The 21,379-nt window shown below is 56.2% G+C and overlaps 1 protein-coding gene across 1 annotated transcript in view; it reads left to right on the top strand.

The window, feature by feature from the left end:
* Positions 1–21,379, top strand: part of PDIA5 (protein disulfide isomerase family A member 5) — a 102,428-nt gene that overhangs the window by 56,005 nt on the left and 25,044 nt on the right. The window contains exons 9-11 of the mRNA XM_075556325.1: positions 5,278–5,369; positions 5,458–5,529; positions 13,548–13,684. Of these exons, the coding sequence (XP_075412440.1) occupies positions 5,278–5,369; positions 5,458–5,529; positions 13,548–13,684 (301 nt within the window). The remainder of the gene's footprint in view (positions 1–5,277; positions 5,370–5,457; positions 5,530–13,547; positions 13,685–21,379) is intronic.

Below are 21,379 nucleotides of genomic sequence, written 5' to 3'. Positions count from 1 at the left end.
TTAATTACCCACAGTGTTCCTACCTGCATCCAGGGAGTTACGAAACTGCTCACTCAACTCCACTTTCCGAGGTAAGCAGGGCCCTGCCCCAGATGGGGTCAGGTTAGTCAGGCCCCTTGCAGGGGAGGAGCTGATATCAGTCATAGGCGCCATGCGGTGGTTCTCAGCCAGCTCCATGCCCACCTGCCCAGGCCACTCTGCCTCCACCCAGCTTGTCCTGGCCGCACGCCACACTCGGCCAGCTTTGTCCAGGTCACACCGTTCCCCATTTGGCTCTAACTGATGTGACTTTCTCCCTGCAACAAGAGCTTTTGAGGCATCGGGCTATCACCTCTGTTCCCCCCTCATGCCGCCCAGGGCCAATGCTTATTAATTGTCACTTGGAGTCCACGCTGCTGACTGAGGAAATGAGGGTGTCCTGGACGGGCCCAGGAACGGTTTCATTTTTAAGCTCTCTGTTGACTTTAGGCGTGCTCTTCGAAAAGGGAATTTCGAGCATTGGTTGCTGAGGGCAGACGGAATAGGAAGGGCATTTGTGGGGGTGAGGATCTTCCCCTGGCACAGGGCTCGCAGGAGCAACCCTGAAGGTAACTCTCCTCCTCTTGGCTGGAGCCTGGGTCTAGAACTATTAAAAGCCCCTTTCCTGATCACTAAGACCATTTACGGAGGCCTCTCTCTTTGTACTGGAGAGCCCTGCTGGGCCATCCACGTAGGGTGGGTGCCAGCCACGGCGGTGTAAGGCCCGTGGCTGGTACGAACTCCTGTTCGCCTCTGCTTTTGTATTTTCTTGCTTGGGGCTGGTCTTGGTCTGGGCCCCCCTGGTTTCTTTTTCCCAAGAAAGCCTGACCTTTCCCCGGCTGCATAAAGGGGACAGGCCCTGGAGGCTGATGGAAGCAGGACACTGGCCCAGTGGCAGCCGGGATCAGGGCAGGAGTGCCTGGTGACCAGAGATGCTGATTCCTGCCTGTTGTCACACCCAGCAGAGATGGTACTAACGGATGGACTGGTGTTGCCCAGAAATCCCAACCTCCCTGGTGCCCCCTTCTGAGCTCAGCACTCCCTGTCTCCTCTTTACTGCTGTGTCACCCCAGGGCCCTCTCTGGCTGGCCATGACTGTGGCCAGCGTTAGTCAGCTTCCTCTAACCCAGCAGTTCTCAACCTGGGGGTCGAACGACCCTTTCATTCACAGGGGTCGCCCGATTCATAACAGTAGCAAAATGACAGTTATGAAGTAGCAACAAAAATAATTTTATGGTTGGGGGAGTCACCACAACATGAGGAAATGTATTAGAGGGTCATGGCATTAGGAAGGTTGAGAACCGCTGCTCCAACCGGTTTCTTGGGAAGTAGCCAGCCTGCTTATGCCATTAAGCGGGGCTGGGTTGGGATGCACAGCCTCTGCTGTTTTCCAAACTCAGATCTCCCCTACTGTCCTTGACATCTGATGACTCATCGGCGTCACTCCCGTCGGCTCTTGCTGATGACAGTCTTGTCTGCGGCCCTGCTCTCTCTGTCTGAGGGCAACTGGCTCACGGAACCCTGACTCCGGCTGTCTGCTCCTTCTGGTCTGGCCCTCTAGCTGAGTCCACACTGAACCTCTGAGCTCTCCAGTCTCTGGTCAACCTTGGTTCTGATGGGTCAGTGTGCTATAAGCATGGGGATATGGACCAGGTTTGGGGGCAGCACACAGTTGGAAGGGTCTAGGCAGCCTCTATTAACATTGGCAAAAAAATAGTCCTGTCTTCCCAGGGAGGGGGTTATAGCTTCTGCTTTGTTTTTATGGTAGGCAGGAGCCCAAGTCAATTCTAATCATGGGCACTCCTCCAGTGGTACCCAAGAGGTGGTGAATGGGCATCCCAAGCCAGAGGACTGGCCAGGCAGGGAGGGCACAGCACCTGCTCCAGCCCTGAGAGTGAGGAGGCAGAAACAGAACCTCTCCATGTTATTACTGATAAAAATAGCGACCATGTTTTGAACGTTACAGATAACTGCATGGATTGCCTCGTTTAATTGCCCCCCCCCCCCAAGGTGGCTTCACACGAGGAAGCATGCAGGCAGCTGTGGCTTGTTCAAGGGGATGCGTGCACTTCACCGGATGGGGAGTCAGGATTCGAACCCAGACCTCTGCCCGCCCCACAGCGAGCCCTAGCTCCTGGCCTGTGTGACTCACCGCCCCGTGCTTTGAGGGGGTCTCTAGAAAGCACCGTCCGAGCCCCTCCCTGTGCAGAACTCTGAGGTGCTCGTTTCTGAGGGGGTGGGGGAAGCTGGCTCCAGCAGGTGTTCCAGGGAGGAGTTTGTGAGGACAGGGCTGGCAAACTGAGATGGGGACCGGAAGGGCTCTGTGCCTGGGATTAGAGGTGGTGTGGAGGAGGGCTTTGTGCCAAGGAGTGATGGGATGGGGGACGCTTTGGGGGAGGGTCTGGTGGGGAGATCAGTTAGGCCTGAACCAGTCTGTGGAAGCACAGCATGGCTTTCAGTGAGCACCCACACCGCCGTATCCTGTTTCTTGCAACGTCCCCGGTGGCTGTGGGTGCAGGGCACGGTGCGACTGCTTTAGCCAGCATGGTGGGCGACGCAGGGCATCCGGCACTTGAAACAATTGGAGAGGCAAGTTTAGGTACGTGTTGGGTTGAAGAAAAGGTGGTGCGATGGGTTAGGTGTTGGACTGCCCCCTGCATGTTGGGTGGGTCAGGCCCACCCGCCGATCCTCAGGAGGAAGAAGAGGCTTCCGGCTCCCACACGATTGATGGCATTGGAACGCCTCTGTAGGGTTCCTGTTGTTGAGTTGACGCCGACGCATCGTGATGCTGTAGGTGGAGTAGGGCTGCCCCTACGGGTTTCCGAGACCGTGCCTTTCTGTGGGGATGGAAAGCCTCACAATCACTTTGGTGAGAGTGGGGTTGGGCAGGCTAGGGTTAAAGAGGCCAGAGAGGCACGGGGATTGGCTCCATCGAGGATTGAGCACCAGTTTTGTGCTACAAGCTCCTTCGGGTCTCGTAAGGGCACTGTAGGAGTCTCATCCCCACCCCTTCCAAACACACGACTGAAGTGAGGCGCACAGTCTCAGGGTCTCCATCGCCGCACCAGGCCCAGCTTAGGGACTGAGGTCCCTGAGGAGCAGTGCTAAGGGTGCCTTGGTGACACGGTGCCGCGGTGATAGAAATACGCCAGTGGGCTGTTAGTAAGACTAGAAAGCTATCTTCTCATAGCTTTAAAAACAATAACAAAAGAAGATCCACTGCGCAGAGTCGACTTCAGCCTACCGTGAGCTGCGTGGGTCTGCAAGGCTGTGACGGTGCATCGGAGCAGACGCCTCGCCGGTCTTAAAGGCTTGAAGATCAGCAAGCAGCCATCTAGCTCAGAAGCAACTAAGCCCACCTGGAAGAAGCACACCAGCCTGTATGATCACAATGTGTCGAATGGATCAGGTATCAGGCATCAAAGAAGAAAAAAATCACATCAGTGTGAATGAGGGGGAGTACAGAGTGGAGACTCAAAGCCCATCTGTAGACAACTGGACACCCCTTACAGTAGGGTTGCAGGGAGGAGATGAGCCAGTCAGGGTGCAGTGTAGCAACGATGAAACATACAACTTTCCTTTAGTTCTTTAATGCTTCTTCCCCCCCCCCCCGACCCCTCTACTATCATGATCCCCATTCTACCTTACAAATCCAGCTGGACTGGAGGATATACACTGGTACAGATAAGAACTGGAAACACAGAAGAATCCGGAACAGATGAACCCCGCAGGACCAGTGGTGAATGTGGTGATACTGGGAGGGTGGGGTAGAGAGGGGAAACTGTTTATAAGAATCTACATATAACCTCCTCCCTGGGGGACGGACAACAGAAAAGAGGGTCAAGGGAAACAGATACTGTAAGACATGACAAAATGATAATTTCTAAATTATCAAGGGTTCTTGAGGGAGGGGGTGGGGAAGGAGGGGAAAATGAGCTGATACCAAGGGCTCAAGTAGAAAGCAAATGTTTTGAGATTGATGATGGCAATAAATGTGCTCGACACGATGGATGGATGGATGGATTGTGGTAAGAGTTGTACGAGTCCCAATAAAATGACTTTTAAAAGAAAGAAAACATAAAAAAGAACGTCAAGGACCCACGTAGACCACACCGGAGATGCTCAGAGACAAGCACGTTCCTCAGAGCCGACAGAAAGGGCCTTCCCCATAGCGGGGCCCTGGAGTCACATGTCCAGCCTCTCAGACTGAGGCAGGAGCCCCTGGGGTTGCTGTGGGCCGGACACTGGTGCTAACTGCAAATGCACAGACTCACACCGGCCAGCTTCAGTGCTGTCCTCTCAAGTCAGTTCTTCTGGGGGGAGGGGCAGCTGTCCATGTAGTTGGGATTGGAGCTGGCCCCTCAGACCTTGGTCCTTGAAGTTCATAGTCACATCGCTCTTCCCCAGTTGTGGGAGCCCGACCATCTGCAGCTCCTGATGTGACTGGGTTCAGGAGAGGGCTCAGTTACCATAGCCAAGGAGCCCAGTTTCCTATCAGAATAACACCTACAAGTCTAACGCTCGGGAACTTGAACTCGTACTTGTCGAGGACAGTATTCAGCCTACAGCAGAATGGCTCTCTGCCTGGCGTGTCCTTCATGCTTAGCTGTGCCCTCAGTTAGAGAGAGGAATTATCCTTTGAGCCCCTGGCCCCAGAGCAGGTGTAGCCAGCGAGCGGAAAGTCGGATTGGGCTGTGGGTGATGGCCACAAACAGGAGCTCAGGTCGGGGAGCAAGCCGGAGCGTGGGCCGGTGCTGTAGGCTGGTCTTCATGGAGCCTGGAAACCACCGCACAGCGGTCCCGTGAGCTGTGCAGTCAGCCTTTGTGGACAGACTGAGGCTGGGCCAGGGACAGAGTGGACAAGAAGTGTGGGCAAACCACACACCAGGAGAACTGGGCAGGGAGCTCTGTGTGTGTGTGTGACGGCCCTGCTCCTGGACCTGTTTGCACGTGTAACCGGGTCAGGTTCCTTCCCCAACACTCAGCATCTTATTTCTCCCTGGGATGGGTCTCCCGGTGGGACAGTCAAAAGGGGAGCCCTGTGTGGAGCATGGCCCTCCGACCCGGAATTCCAGCTTTTCCGGAGGTCCCAGTTTCTGGGCTTAGCTGGCCCTCCTTGCCCGGCTGCCCCGTCTTGCACCTGGAGGTGCAGAGCTGCACTGGAGTGGCTGCAGCCCTCGGCCAGGTGGCTCCCAGACAGGGTGAGGCTGAGGGGCCTGAGGGCTGAGGCTGGACCAGGCTGGTCTCCTTCCCCGCAGGTGCTGGCTGGGATGAATGTGTACCCCCCGGAGTTTGAGAACATCAAGGAGGAGTACAACGTACAGGGTTACCCCACCATCTGCTACTTTGAGTAAGTCCCCTGCTGCCCTTCTGCACAGCGCCTCCCTCCCCGGGCTCGGCGCACCCCGCTGACCCGCCCCATCTCTGCATGTCCACAGGAAGGGGAGCTTTCTGTTCCAGTATGAGAACTACGGGGCCTCCGCAGAGGACATCGTGGAGTGGCTGAAGAAGTGAGTAGGGCGTTGGCTACGGGCGTTCCCTGGGGGTCCCAGGGCTCTGGCTGGGGGCAAGGAGGCTGCTGGGCTGTTTCCAGGTGGGTCTGGGTCAGCTCTGAGAATTTGGGGTACCCGAGTCGTGAGGAGTTGGTAACTCTGGCCCATGATGGCCGGACCCTGAGTGGTGGCTGGATGGGCAGCCCCTCTCCTCTGACTCTTCCTGGAGGAGGAGGCACTAAGCCAGTCGGTGCTCCTGGGAAAGTGGGGGCTTTCTAAATCCCGCTGGGCTTCAGGCAGACTCCCTGCGTGCTGCTCCTCACCCCGAATGTCAGGTCTGGACAGGAGTCCACCCCGCCTCTCACAGAGTGGACTTGTCACTTGATCCCGTGCCCCAAAGACAGAGCTGTACCAGGTGCTGGGAAGCCACCGTGAGATGTTCTGATGCCCTGGGCTTGGCCGGCACCCTCCCCAGGCCCTGCGTCAAGTGGCCGATCCTCCCAGCAACCTGTGATGACCCCCTATGGTAACACAAGGTGCCCGAGTTTAGCCCTTATTAAGCCAACCCCCCCCACAGTCACCACACGCTCATCCTGAACGCCCTCCGAGACCACCCAGCCGAGCCCTCCCTGCTCTGCTCTGCTCTGCCCTGCCGGGAACAGCAGCGCCGGGCTTTGCTTGGCAGCAGACACTGTGCTAAGTGGTAGTGGCTTCTCATGTCATTTCCAGGGAGGGAAGTGGGTTGTTGAGAGAGAGGTCATGGGGTGGGGGGTACAGGGACAGCGCACTCGTTCAGGGTCATACAGCTGACAAGCATGACCTTGAGAGCGACCCTCTCTCCTCAGACAGCTCCCCACCACCGAAGCAGGCCTCCTGTGCCCCGTTCTGAGCTGATGCCCGCCTGAGCCCCCATTCCCGACCCCACCCAGCCACCATACCGTGGGTACCTACTGACAGGGTGGTGCCCCGAGGGATCGGAGAATTACTGATCTAAAGATTCGGATGTTACAAGTGGGCGCTTTTAGAGTGGGCGAGGCGGCTGGACATGGGGCACACCTGAAAGGAAACAGCAGCACAAACACAGCAGGTTCGACTTCTAAAGGCTGAAACGCTGTCTGCCGTGTGGACCAGGCATCCCGGAGGGAGACTGGGCTGGCGTGGTGTTTGCGTGGCATCTCTTCTTTACTCTGTGCCCATCGGCGACTTCGTGTCCAACCCTTGCCCGTGAAGGCGGCTCCCATGCTCACACACTCACTGTCTTAGCCTGGTGTCTACTTCTACTGGGTGATAAGCGGCCCTCTCCTCCCGCCGGACGCCTCGCCTTTCTCGCTCTGCGCTGGGGCAAGGTTTCGGCAAACAGCAGTCTCGTTCATCACCCAGCATAAAATCCCACTCCTTCCCCCACCTCCTCACCCTCCTCTAACCCCTCCTATTTTCAAACCCCCTCCCCATCTCTGGAAGGACAGGTGGGGGTGTACTTGTATTTTCTAAAATGTGCTGAGTTGATCGCCAACCCCAGACAAGGGGATCCCATCAGTTGGGCTGGGGAGACAGGTTAATCTCCCCACTGGAGAAAGCTGCCCGACTTGTGTACTCCCTCCCCACTCCTCCCCGTGCCCCACCCTGGCTCCGCCACAGCGTCCGCCCTGGGCTAGTTCCTTCGCACGGCCCCAACCGCATGCTTCTCACCCACACGGTCTTCTCTCTCAAAGGATAAGAGACCATGTTCAGCCTCTGCTTTATCTTTCATACTCAGGATGAGATGGGTGATGGGCTACCTCCTGGAAGAGGGAGGCGGTGGGGCGGGGCCGGGGCTCTGGGTCTCGCTGGCAGCTCCTTCCCCAGTAACCCACACCTGTGGACACTGTGTCGGGGCACAGAGGCGGGAGCATGACCGCAACCCACTCTGGGCAGGGGTGGGTGGGGCAGCCACCTCCTGGGGGACCTTCAGTGAGCTGTCTAATCTCATGCCCCGCCAGAGTTTGCAAGGTGTGTTTAGGGCCCTCTTGGAAACAACCAGTGAGGTGTCTAGAGAGAGATGTTTGAGAGAGGAAGAGATGGATTGATTGACTAACTGATTGACTTCAAGGAATTGGGTTATAGATTGTGGGGATTACCAAGCCCTAAACCCATAGGCCAAGTGGCAGGCCGGTGATTCCTGTAGGCTTGTGTCCGAGATCTGGGGGTCGGGTGATGGGAGGAGACTCGAGTGATGAAAGACGAGGTGCTGCCAAAATAGCTGTGGTTTGGGGGGCAGGACACACCCTAAGTCAGACTTCCCCCTTTCAGCTGCTTGATTGATGACTGACATCGCCTTAAATGACATCATGCGAGCAACTAGACAGATCGTTGGCTGAAGCCCTGGGAGCAGCCGTCTCCAGATTGACACATCAAATTGGCTGTCACACTGGAGCCCTGTGCTGCAGTGTTCAAGTGAGAGGCACTCTTTATAGATAACTGAAATCGTGAAGCGAAAGGCCCCCCTTTCGCCCCCCCCCGAAGAGGACATGCTGTAGCACTCGGGACGTCCCTTCCAGCTGGACTCCCCTCTAGAAGCAGCCCTGCAGCTGGCTTTCCACATAGCAGGTGTTTTCCGTCATCCCCCTGCCTCCCCGCGCCTTCCCTGGGCCTCTGTCAGCCCTCGCTGCTCACGAGGTAGCCTCAGGAGGGTGCAGCTGGGTGGCTGATTCTGCAGGTGACTGATTTCCACCCTGTGGGAGAGAAAACCCCAACCTCTCCTTGCACGCTGGTGGGCCAGGCGAGGGGGGCAGACCCAGACGTTGGAACGTGAGAGGGGGCTCTGGTCGACGTCGTGCCTCTGTGCTAAGGGGCGCAGCCCTGACTTCCCATTCTCCTCTCTGCCAGCGAGGAGGGTGAGGTGTGGGGATGTGGGATAGGTGAGGGGGAAATCTGTTGGGGCCTGGCCACCCATTTCTGGCTGAACCGGAAGCAAACTGAAGCTAAGCACAAAGCTTTCAGGACTCCACAGGACGACAGCCACGGTGTCTCACATAGGGCACACCCTCTCCCCCCCACCCCCGCCTTAGACACTGGTCCCACGTGGGTGAACCTCCCAGGCCCACAGAGTGCGGGCAGCTGCTCTCATCAACGCCAAGCAGTCATGGGATTGGGAGGGACTTGAAGTCATCAAGTCCACTCCAGCGACTTCCCTTTTAATCATTGCCCCACCTCCACCAGTTGACCCTTAACCACTCGAGGCTTCCGGGCACCAACTCCCTGCGCTGTTAAGAAGCCAGGAATAACCTTTGGCTCCCCCTGAACTTAGCTTCTAATAGCCTTTGACCGGACCCTTGACAATGGCATGCACAGTTGATTAACATGTATGCTGTGTTAGGCCAGGCTGACTAGAGAAACAAATCCAGTGACATTCACATATGTAAGAAAGAGCTTTATTTCAAGACGTAATTATGTAGCAAGAAAACATCCCAGCCCAGTCCAACTCCAGTCCATAAGTTCCATACCAGTCCATCAGTCCCTCTACCGATGCACACAGCCACGTGCGATGATGCAGAATGCAGGAAGGTCCCAGGCCGGTGGGTGCAGAGTCATGTGGATCCGAGGTCTGTTGACAGCTCGGCAGGCCAGCACCGTCAGCTCTCAGGGTGGCCAGCAGGCAGGGAGAGCGGCCGCCCTCCAGACAGCTATATATTTCAGTCTTCAAGTTGACATGAATTTAGGTAGCCACCACCTATTTTGTATGTTACCTGTAGGACATAGCCACCCATGTAAAAGCTGCATTTTCAGGGTGAGAGACAAAGGGGTTTCACCGAAAGGAGACCTTTCCCACGCCGGATGGAAAAACTGTCAGGACGGCTTCAGAGATTTGCTGCTCCTGTGGTTTTACGGTGCAGGTGCTGGATTCGTTTATCTTGGAACATCGGTCTGCTGAAGCCACAGACCTCCCTCGAGCAATGAAAACAGTCATGACTGTCTCTGTTTCTGAGGGCCCTTCCAGTGGGGCACCTCGTGGGGGTCCTGTCATTGACCGTGAAGCGCTTCAAATCCCATGGTCCAGCTTTCTTCGAGGTTGATTAAAAAAACAAACAAGGACTGTCTTCTACATAGGAGCCTTGATAGTGTAGTGGGTACACACTGGCACATCAGACTGCTTGCTAACTGCAAGGTCAGCAGTTCAAAACCACCGGCCACTTCGTGGGAGAACGATGGGTTTCCACCCAATGAAGAATCGCGGTCTCTGAACGTACAAGAGCAGTTTTACCTTGCCCTATAGGGGTGCTATGAGTGGGGTATGGATTCGACGGCGGTTCCGTTTGGTCTTGTACATAGTAATCAAGTGACCGTTGCCACTCCTACAGCTGCTTAGTGGGAGGGAGAACCCAGATCTCAGCTTCTGACTCCCCGTCCTGGTGTGTTTCCTCCCCAGTGTCTGTAGTTAGAAGGTTTTTACTCTGTTCTGCCGCCAAGTCGGTCTCCGGAGCACCGTGGGCTGGTTCTCTCCAGGCCGCCGCAGAGAAGTCGTCTAATTTCTGAAATATTTGAAAAGCACTGTTGTGTTCCCCTCCCCGAGTCTCCTTCAGAGCCCTGATGGTGTAGTGGTTTCTCATTGGGCTGCGATCCACAAGGTCGGCCGTCTGAAACCCCCAGCTGCTCCTCAGGAGAAAGACCGGACTTTCTAGTTCCATGAACAGTTACCGTCTTGGAAACCCACAGGGGCAGTAGTTCTACCCTGTCCTCTAGGGTCGATGGCACGAGTCTGCTGTGAGTGCCTCTTCCGCTCCATTCCCCTTTCTGTGTTTGCTCGACACCTGGGTACAGGTGTCAGACATTTCTTGGGATTTACATTTGTGGAGGGCCCCGAGTTCCAGGCTCCTTTTCTGCACAGACCCAGAAAGTAAACTTCCTCTGCTCTCTCTCCATGGGGACAAAGGAGTGGGAGGGACAGGTCTGCAGTGCTGGCTGTCCCCACCTTCCTCCCTTGCCCCAGTGTCTTAGCCCCAGGCTGCAGCTCCCTTCTGGCAGCAGTGCCTGGGGCCTTTGGAGCCTTGGCAGTACCCAGCCGTCTCCCGCCCAGCACACACCGGGCACCTCAGGTTCCTGCCCATGGCTGTGCCGAGCCGGGTTTCTAGCTTCTAAAACCGTGCTGACCTCCTTTCTCTCTGTGTGGCAGTGGCCTTCCATCCTTTTCCTTTTGTGCCTGTGGATTTGTACCGTTTGTGTGTGTGTGTGTTTCAAACACCTCTACTGTCATTTTTGTGGCATGAGAGGAAATGGGGGTCGCTATGGGTCAGAATTGGCTCAATGGCGGTGAGTTGGGTGTTTGCGTTTCTAGTCTATCCTCCAGGTTTAACTAGAAGTTTCCTAGACTCTCATATGCATGTACTACTGCTAAGCCCTGGCTTCTCCCATCCTGTGAGAATACCGCGGCCGGATCTGGTAAAAAAATAATTTAAATTTTTGAAGAGAGGACACATATACAACTCTTTTTTTTCTTAAAGGCCTGAATTGAAAAGTCTCACTAGGACCTGCTTCCTCCACCCTCGTCCCCCTCACGCTCCCTGTGAACCAGATCACATCCGCTGCTGCTGCTGGGCAGCTCTGCCTCTTGGGGACCCCAGGGGTGACAGCAGGACCGGGCTGCAGAGGGCTTTCCACAGCTGGTTTATCGGAAGCAGATTGCCAGGGGTACCCGTGGGTAGACTCGCTCCCCCAGCTTCTGGTTAGCAGTGAGGCACACTCACCAATTGGCACCCCCAGCTACCACTCCCTGATAGGCAGTGACTTGTGTTGGCGTCCACAGACATCGTTAACGGGTTTCCCATGCATGGACAAGCCAAGAGGAATAAGTGCGCTTCTCTTCCCTACTGCAGCCTTAGCAGACTGGCACTCCTCCCCCATGTGGCCAGCATGGGACCCTGAAGCTCTTCCCACGCCTGTGCCTGCAGAGCATCCTCTCCCTCCTTCATGGGGATGCCGTGGCCTCAGTGGGCCTGACCCTCCCTTGCCGGGGGCCGAGGGCTCTTTCCAGCCTTGGCTGTGACCAGTGGTGTTCATGCATGTGGTGCATTGTAAAGTTCGTGCCTGTGGTGTCGGGACACTGGCCCGGGGCCGTTGTCTGGCTGGTGGGCTCGTTTTGAAGCTTAATTTTACCCACTGGCCCTACCTGACGGGTAAGCACAGGTCAGGGTCGTCTGCCCTCTCTTTGCTGGGAAACAGGCTGGCTGTGGCCCAGGTACTGGTGAAGCCACCAGTGGGGCCCAGTCCCAGGGAGGGCTCTGAAAAAGTAATCCCCCCCTCGCTGTCATTGGACAGATTCCGACCCTCGTTGACCACATCAGACAGGGGAGAACTGCCTCTGTGGGTTTCAGAGGCTGTACCATTGGACGCTTGCCAAGGCACCCACCCCAGCTTCTCCTGTGCGAGGGAATCAGGGGTCCATCAGACACCCTCTGTGCTGGCCACTGCCACCGCTCCCTCAGCTGAATTCTCTAGCCCTGGATCTGAAACTTACAGAGGTGGTCTGTCCTTCACATTTGTCACCCCAAAGGGTATTTTCAAAACAGCATGTCGGCCACCCTGGCACAGGTGCATCAGGGAAATGGATCCCCTCCGCACAGCCACAGCCCCCAGTGTCAGCCCAAATCAGCGGCCTTCCTCGTTCCTTCTTGTGACCACCCACAGGTAGAGCTGTGGCCCGCAGGGCGTGCAGTGGCTGATTGGCAGGAGACCACCAGGCCCTTTTTCCAGGGTGGAATGCTGGGTTGCCAGAGCACCAACCTTTACATTAGCGGTGGAAGAGTCACCACCACCTGTACCAGCCAGGGCCCGAGGGCCACGTCTGCACACGGTGACCCCCGGGGCGGGTGGCAGCCAGCAATCGGTAGAGCTGGGATCTGGACGGACCTCGAGCCAGTTCTTCCTGTTCCAGCACAGACTTTGAGGAAGCGGCGTCCATCGGTTCTTGGCCTCAAGACAGACTGGTAGCACATAGTGAGGGTACCCCTCCACCCCCTGTTCCCTTAGCCCACTCCTCGTCGTCCCCCTGCACCCCTGCCCCCACCCCTCCCAGGCCCATGGCTAGCTTTCTCCCAACGTCAGTGTCCTCAGACACCAGGCTTCCCTCTGCTCCTTGCTCTCATGTACATCTGTAGACCAGAGAAACAAATTCATAGACACTCATGTATAAAACAGCTTTCTATACAAGAGCACTTAAGTAGTGAGAAAACACTCCAGCCCAGTCCAGATCAAGTTCATTAGTCCAATGTTAGCCCACATGTCCAGTACCAATATAAAGTCCTCTTCAGGCTCACGAAACACATGCAATGCAGCCTTGTGGATCCAGCCACGGTGGAGGCATCTCTGTGCTGGCAGGGCTCTCCACGTGGCTTCCCCAGGTCCAGGGCTCTTGCTCCCATCAGCATCGCTTCTGTGTCTTGTCAGAAGCACGTCTCCCAGCGAGTGAGTCGAGAGAAAAAAGGTGTCTCCCACCTCCAAGGGGGAAATCCCAGAGTTTTCCTAGAATCCTCAGGGTGAGGCCATGCCCACAGAGGCCTCATTGGCTGTGACCGATTGACAGGCTAGACTCCACCCCTTCACTCTTAATCCTCTCCAGTCCCAAATTGACACCAGGTGATGGCACGACCACAATACCCCGCCCTCATCCAGTCTGCTCTCCCGCTGGGCTCTGGCCTGCCGGGCAGTTCTGAACCCCAAGTGGCCTGCGGCTCAGAGGGCCTTCCCGTCTGCTCTAAGTTTGAAGGATCCAGCTAGCCCCCAGGCTCCTGAGGGGACATGGGACTGCTTGAGCTGCCTGGACAGTTAGCACGAAGTGCCCTGCATGTAAGGGCCATCCCCTAAGCACTTTGGGGGTGCTCAGGGGATGGTGGAGGCGGGCTGGGCCACCCGCTCCTGCATGGCCCCCAGGGGTCACTGTGCCGGGCGTGCGGAAGGCTGAGTCCCCGCCCCGAGTGGACTGCCGCCGGGCCAGGGGGGCTTGTGTCCAGGGGGCTGGCTTTTGTAAGGGCTGCTCTGAGCTCTGCCTGTTTTTGGTCTTCCAGTCCGCAGCCGCCACAGCCCCAGGTCCCCGAGACTCCCTGGTCAGATGAGGGCGGCTCCGTTTATCACCTGACGGACGAAGACTTTGACCAGTTTGTGAAGGAGCACTCCTCTGTCCTCATCATGTTCCACGCCCCATGTGAGTGGGGCTTCGCTCCCCATCCTCCCCACCCTCACGCCCCTTCCTCTCGCACAGTAGGGCGGGCACTCTGCTTCGGGATGCGACGCCAGCCAGGGGTGGGGGGTGGCGGTGAGGTGCCTGCCCTGCCCACGAGTCCTGCAGGGGCTGCCCGCATCTCAGCTGGAGCTTAGTGAGGTGCCCCCACCTGGCAGGTGTCAGCTGGTAGGCGGGTGAGTGGGTGAGTGGGTGGAAGGCAAGGCCTTTTCTCTGCTGCCTTCTCTTGGCCTCTCTGCCTGCCCTGTGGCCCGTGCCGGTGCACAGAGATCGCAGTCACCGCTTGAAGGACCGATGTTGTGACCGTGCAGGCGTGGGCCACAGGAGAGGGCGCGTGTCTGCAGCTCGGGGGCCCAGAAGCCTCCTGCCTCAGCTCGCAGCATGGCTCTCACTCCGTCTCACTCACAGCTCTGCCATGGACACTACCACCCCGTTTCACAGAGGAGGAAGCAGGGGTGGCAGCAATGGTTCACTGAGCCTGTACTGCCTGCCCGTCCACTCAGGCTCCCCTGGGCTTTAGGGTCTGTGGAGGAACACGGTCAAGGCCTGGCCTCCCTGGCTTAGTAGTATCACCGGAGTCCAGCCCTGGGATTGCTGATAGCATGTCATTTCCAAGAAATGTTTCCCTATGGCCCTTCTCCTGAGTGTCTTGAAAATGGGACCCGAAATCCACAGCTGAGTTTCAAAGCTCTTCCAGTCTCCTGAGCCCCTCCTGATGTAGCACAGGGGGGGAAGGACCTTAGGGGTACGTCACCTGGCTCGGCTACAGCCTCCTGTGGGTGAGGAGCCCGAGAAAGGCTGTCTGCCTTTCCCAGTGTGGTTTGTCCAGATGTACCATGGTGGGGGGAGGGTTTCAGACTCAGACCGCAGAAAGCTGATGGATTGAGAGGCCACCCACCCTCAGGCCTGGGAGCAGTGGGATGGGACTGAGGGGCTGGCACTGGGGGGTCTCTGCAACCCCCTGTATCCCCCAGGGAGAGCCAGGTGACACTGCGGGAGGTCCCTCACCGCTAGTCACAGAGTTGCTGACAGAAGTGGGTGCTGCCCGTAATTCTGCAGCATCTAGTGCAGCAGTCTCCCTGCCTTCTCCCCTGACCAGGCAGTGAGGGCAGGCAGATCCTGGCCAGTCGGCTTCAGTGCCCTGTTAGGGAAGTGCTCCCCGCAGCCTCTCCGACCCAGGGCTCATGCCAATGCGTCTGTCCTTCCGGCCAAATCCAGGGAAGCCCGGCCTGCTCCAGAAGGGGAGAGCGGGTGGAGTAGTGGTTTGTGGTTCCAGTACTCTGCAGAGTGTACTTGGTGGCCCAGGGATTCAGCAATCGGCCGTGAACTCAAAGGTCAGTGGTTCAAAGCCACCAGCTGCCCCATGGGAGTAAGGCAAGGCAGCCTGCTTCCTGAAGGACTGACAGCCATGGGAGCCCTGTCCCGTATGCACACCACATGTCAGGATCAACTCCAGGGCTCCTTGAGCTGGTCCCCACTCACAGCGACCCGATGGGACAGGGTCGAGCTGCCCTGTGGGTTTCTGAGCCTGTCGCTCGTCACAGGAGTAGAAATCCTCGTTCTTCTCCCTCAAGCAGCTGGTGGGTTTGAACTGCCAGCATCGCAGCGAGCAGCCCACCACTTACACCCACCAGAGAACCGAAACCCAAGCCCCAGCCGCCACTACCAAGTCCGTCCTCACTCACGGCGTCTCCAGGACGTGTGTCTGAGACTGTACATCCAGATGGGGGCAGACTGGCTCGTCTTTCTCCCTTGGAGCAGATGGTGGGTGTGAACCTCCAACCTGACAGTTAGCAGTCCAGTGCCCACCCACACACAGTGCCACCTTATGTCAGAGACGGAGCTCTAGCAATCAGATGGCGGCCTTTGATTTTCCCGACGGTCGCTGTTGGTAAGAAATGGGACTGTGCACCACCCTGCTCTCCACAGAGTCCTGAGCATCCATTGGTATGTGTCTGCTTGTTAGGGGCCCTGTATTCTCTGAGGGGTATCTGCCAGTCCCTCACCAGGTGCGGTTTTTCTGTGTGCATGCTGGTGTGCATAGGCTTCTTTCTGTCTGGCTGGTGGGGGGGGGGGGGGGAGGAGAGCAATCAGACCAGAAGCAGGAGGTTAAGCTTCCTGATAAACTGCCTGTGAAGTTCTCGTCAGATGAGAATGGCTGTGCTTTAAGTGATTTTCTCTCTCCGCATGATGTCTCGGTTACCCAGGCAGGTCTTTAGCTTGTCAAGACTGGGATGCAAGGCTTAGGTGAACCTGGCATCCACTTGGGTGAGCTGAGAGCTCTTAGCATCTCCTGCCGGCAGACTCCAGAGAGCCCCCAGTGTGATTGGAGAACTACCTGAGTGGTGTGGGAGGCACTGGGAGGAAAAGGGGCATGCCAGAAGGACAGACTGGCCATGCTGGCCGACGTCCCCAAGGGCAGAAAGGTAAATCTGGAATTGCGCAGCAGAGCACGTGTCCACCCTAGGCCACGTATGAGAGCGAGATCAGAAACGGATCATCCTGGAGACACAGACAAACCAATTCGGCCCCGTCCACGTGGAAGGACGTAGACTCCACAAAGGAGGGTGCCAGGCAAGCCAATGGGTTTCTGGGGGTGAGAGTATTATCTGGTGGATTGGCATGTCATTCTCTGAGCAAGACATCTGGCAATGCCAGCGGATGTCTTCCAACTGCGATGAGTCCCCCGAGTGAGATCATCCACGTGGTGCTTTGGGGGACTCTGAAGCCAGCCTGGTTCCGGTTAGCAGGGGAGAGTTTGGCGGCTGCTGCTGCTTCCATTTCTTCTTCTTTCCCCCAGTCAGCAGCTTTGTTGGTGCTATAAAAAGCAAGGCAAACTTGCAAATTTGCAAGTGTTGGAGTTGGGAAAAGGACAGACAGCTAAAATATTGAATAACTGCAGGAAGATAGCCCAAGCTCCCAACAAGCAGACTGAAGCAGCGGGGCTTCCAGGAGAAGGCTGGATCTCTTCTGATGACCCTTTTGCTAATTACAGAGGTGATGAGTGTTCCGCTTATGAAAGGGCGATCCAGGGGTGCAATGAGCAGGATATGTGATCCCGAGCCTCAGAGTGCACCGTGGCATTCAGTGGCTTTGCAGTGTTGCTTCCACGCCCACGATCGGGGCTCGGGTGTCCCTGTCCCTTCCTGTTCTCCGGGTCTGAGTTGGAAAGGCCGGGGAAGGAGTGGGGAGTCGGCTCCCCCCTGACCTGTGTCTCCCGTTGGTTCCAGCAGTGAGCCCCCCGGCTGCCGTCTACCGGCAGCATGTTGGCGATACCTGGGAGACAGAAGCATGTGTCCTGCTTGTTGAATGTCATCAAACACCTGAACTTTGCCTCCCACCATCCCGTTAGCCCCTCCCAGCTTTCTCGCCCATCCTTCTCCCCCCAGACTCTTCCTGGCTTCTCTGTGGCCCCATTAGAAGCGCCAGCCACACTGGGTGTAGGAGAGTTTTGCTCTGTTTGTGTTTTACTCTTCCCCCGTGCTCCAGTAAAACCTGATGCGCAGCCGCAGATAGGCAGTTGTCGGTTGACAGAGAGCTAGCTAACTGGTGCTTGGAGAGGACAGCCAGGTCCCACATGCCCCTTTCCCCGCTGCTGAGACCATTTGGCCTCTTCCTGCTCTCTTACATCGTTAGGGCTCATTGGTTACCGTCGAGAAGCCACTATTTGCTCATGATTCACCAAAGCCTGTCACTTGCTCCCTGGGTCGTACAGCCCCGTAGGTTTTGGCAAAGCGTCGTCTCGGGAGCCCCAGCTGCAGTGTCCCACAGACAGGTCCTGGGCTGCGCCAGTCTGTCCCTTCCCCTCGCCCCCGGGGCCCCCGGGAATCGTTGATGTTTTCGCCTGTACGGTTTCATCTTTTCCAGAATGCGACCCACCCTTGCGTAGTGTAGCTTTTCTGCCCAGGTTTCTCAGACTGCAGAGGCATGTTGAAGACCCTGCCGCGACTTTCCGTGGCGTGGTGGACCGTTCCCTGTTTTGCTGCAGGGGACTGCATGGTGCGGGGGTGCTGCCGAGTGCACATCCGGGCCTGAGTCTGGGGAAGCCACGGGCATTCGTGTGCAGCTTTAAGGTGGACGTGTGTTCTACACCATTTAGTAAACACCCAGGGGTGAGAGCTCTGGGAGACAGAGCTCTGGAGGCTTTGACGCCTGGTGCTCAGTGTCGCTGGACAGAGACACAGCCGAGTCACAGAGTGACTTGCTTCACCTGCGTTGGCTTCTGTGTGGCTTGAGTGTGGGGTGAAGCTGAGCTGGACAACTAGACCCACCCCCACTGGGGGATGAGAACGGGAGGCAGTCTGAGGTTAGGGTGTGTGGGGGTATGTGGTGCAGTGAGTGACAGGGGCCCGGGCCCTCCCACTCACAGTCCTATTCCGGCTTGGTGTGGCCCTGCCCACCATCTGGTCCCCATCGTGCAGCCAGCCCCGCTTCCCTGCGCACAAAGGGCATGTCAGCAGGCCCCAGCTGCACCGGGCCGAGCTACCTTACGCTTCCCCCCAGTTTCTGGATGAGAAAAGTCAGACTGCCCATCCTCAGCATCTCTCCTTGCAGGTGTTTGGTTTGATACAGTAGCCTCAGCACACCTCCTCCCTCTCCACCTGTGCAGGTGCGGCTTTCCAGCCGCCACCTGGGCCGGCTGGGCTCCGGGGACAGAGGCCTCCCTGCTGGGTCCATCTCCAGCACCCAGGTGCTGAGGGGGAAACAAGGGAGATGTGAGAGAAGAGTCTTCCTGGAAGCCAGACCTGCTTTTCCTGCCCCCAGTGGTGCAGGGGCCCTCCCCTTCCCTTCACAACAGTCCCATTCGCGACAACAAGCCTGCAGTGGCAAGACTCCACCATCACCTGGCCCAGCAGGTGTCTGCGGGAGGCCACTGTCTTCAGGAGCTGAGCCGGCTCTCTGGCCCCGGGTGGGATCTAGATTGTCTGCAATGGCTTTTAAAACAAAAAACAAAAAACAAAAAAACCTAGCGCTATATCTTTGTTTTCAAGGGAATAGCTGAACTTTGTTTAAAACCTAGACGAGACGGTGAAGTCTGAACCATCCAGAAGTGACACTGCTCAGAATCTCCTGACCCAGAGGCAGCCTCTGATTGCTTTGGGCATTAGTCTTGCTGCCCCGTGTTCTTGTCCTGCTCTCTCCTCTCCCGCCCCAGCAGTTTGACTGGCATGTGATCCACGGTCCGTCCAATTCAGTCGTTCAAGTCACATCAGGAGGAGTTACACAATCATCACCACAGGCAGTTTCAGACCATTTCCTTCATGCCCGCACTCGTTATTAGCTCCCCGTTTCCCCCCAACCTATAGACTTCCCTGTCCTGGATTTCCTGGATGCAGGAAAAAGAATGTCAAACAAAGCCACACACACACACAAAATGAGAATAACAGAGTAAAACTGGAAAATATCTCAATCAAAAAGAAAGCAGAAAATATTAACAACTACAACAAATTCAAGCAGATTGTACAGGAGATTAAATAATAAGGTGCTAGATTTTAACGTAACCGTGTCTGCAACAGCCCGCTGTCCCTCCCCAGCCATGGTCAGGGGATTTCCCGGGGGCTCGATCCACACATATTCCCCCTTCACTTCTTTTTCTTTAAACGGAAAGTTTCAACATGGGTCAAAGGTAGATCCAACGATAGTGCATTTTGACCTGTGTGTGCCATAATCAACTTCACAGCGCTCTCTCATAGCAGGCTTTTCACATCCCTCCACTATGACGGGGGAGGGGAGGCGGGGGTTCACTGGAGGCTGAATCCGTGTGTGGACACTGCAAATGGATTTGGGCCTTCTACTGCTGTCCATAACCTTCTGCAAACCATGTGCTCACAATTGAAGCTCTGAGGCCATTCCCTCCTTTCAGTTTGGATGATGTTCTTCACAGTCCTTGGATCACACAGGCTGATGTGCTTCTTCCATGTGGACTTAGTTGACATCTCATCTGGATGGCTGTTTGCTTGAAAACAAGTGTTTAAGACCCCAGACACCATTCTTTCTGATAGTCGGGCACCATCTAGTTTCTTTACCACACTTTGCTGTAGCTCCCATCTCTTTAAGTGACCTCTTCAGAAGGTCGAGCACCAAGCAGGGTCATGTCCTAAGAACTAATTGCTCGTAGATTGGGGCTGGAATTACAGCTGTGTTCTTAAGTTTACTGTTTTGAACTCACAACTAAATGGACTCTTTTGGACACGCACATAGATCCACGCAGCCATCTGTCATTAAACCCCTTCAAGCTATCTTTTTGATTTTTTTTTAACTGAGTTTAAGAATAATACAAGAGGGCTTCAAAGAGCTGGTGGAAAAGTTTAAAATGCTGTTAACTTTTCCTTCCATGTTTCTGTGAACTTTTTGCAGCCCCCGAGTATTAACAGCACGCTGGTTAACAACAGTGAACCGCTCAGGAATTAGAGCCGACAGTGAGAGCTGTCCGCCCACCCCCTCCCTGAGTTTCCCACTACTGGCAGCCGAGTGTGCATCTTTCCTCATTCAGAAGCCCACTACCCTTGAGTCCATTCCAACTCACCGTGACCCTAAGAACAGGGTAGACCTGCCTCCGTGGGTTTCCGAGACTGTAAGTCTTTATGGGAGTGGAAAGCTCTTTGTCCGGCAGGAGCAGCTGCTGGTTTTGAACTGCTGACCTTGCAGTTAGCACCCCGACACCGTGTAACCACTGTGACACACCTGGGACCAATCCCGGCCCTTTTTCCTGTGCCTTCCTTTCCCTCATCAGTTGGTCTGGAAGATGGTTTCATGCCGTAGACGCTGGCACTTCAGTCTCCCCCGGGCGCTTTAACCATGCGTGGTGGGACGCCATCCTTTTGAAAGGTCGTCCATTTAGAATCACTCCTCAGAGACATTCGTTTCCGTTTATCACTGCTCAGGCCGAGTGGCGAACACTCAACATACGGCTTTGGAAACCCACCTGGTGTCTCTGGTGCATCCCTGGGGATGAAGTCGGTAGGGCTTGGGATGAGCGCTCGTGGGCTTTGATGTGAGGTAGTTGGCACTGAGTTAGCCCTAGCTAGTGGTCACCCACGCACCACGGAGCCCACCCTGCCCGGGCCTGCCCCGCCTTCATCTCAAGTCCGTCGCTGGACCCACTGCATTTCGAGCACCTTCCACCACAGGGGGGCTCATCTTCCAGTGAGCTGTCGGGAAATATCCTCTTGTCATCTACAGGGTTTTCCCTGGTGGGCTTTTGGAAGCAGATTGCCAACCCATCCTCCCCAGTCTGCCTTTGTCCGGACGCTCCATTGAAAGCTCTCCCAGTGCTGGCACTTGGAATACTGGTGCTCTCAGGCTGCGGCCATCGGGCAGGCGGACAGATGAGCAGCTGTTCGTCCTCAGTTTACGTGGTGCCCCTCAGCAGGTGACGGCCCTGGGAGCTTTCAGCTCTGCATTGAGAAGGCAGCTCTTTCCCAGCTGCATTCTGAATGCTCCTCGTTAAGCAGTTTCAGACAGTGTGCTGCTGTGATTCAAGGGATAAGCCCTTGGGCGTGGGCTGCCTATCTGTTCCTTCCTAGTCCGGATCTCCAGTGCAACCTACCCTCCCCGGATGGCGACCCTACTGGCGTCTGAAACACTGGCGACATAGCTTCCAGTGGTGCAGCAACACACAAGCCACCACAGCATGGCAGAGCCTGTGCCCTATCCTTG

Source organism: Tenrec ecaudatus, chromosome 8, assembly GCF_050624435.1.
Source record: "Tenrec ecaudatus isolate mTenEca1 chromosome 8, mTenEca1.hap1, whole genome shotgun sequence".
In the NCBI taxonomy this organism is placed as follows: domain Eukaryota; kingdom Metazoa; phylum Chordata; class Mammalia; order Afrosoricida; family Tenrecidae; genus Tenrec; species Tenrec ecaudatus.
This window is presented reverse-complemented; position numbering and strand designations above follow the sequence as displayed.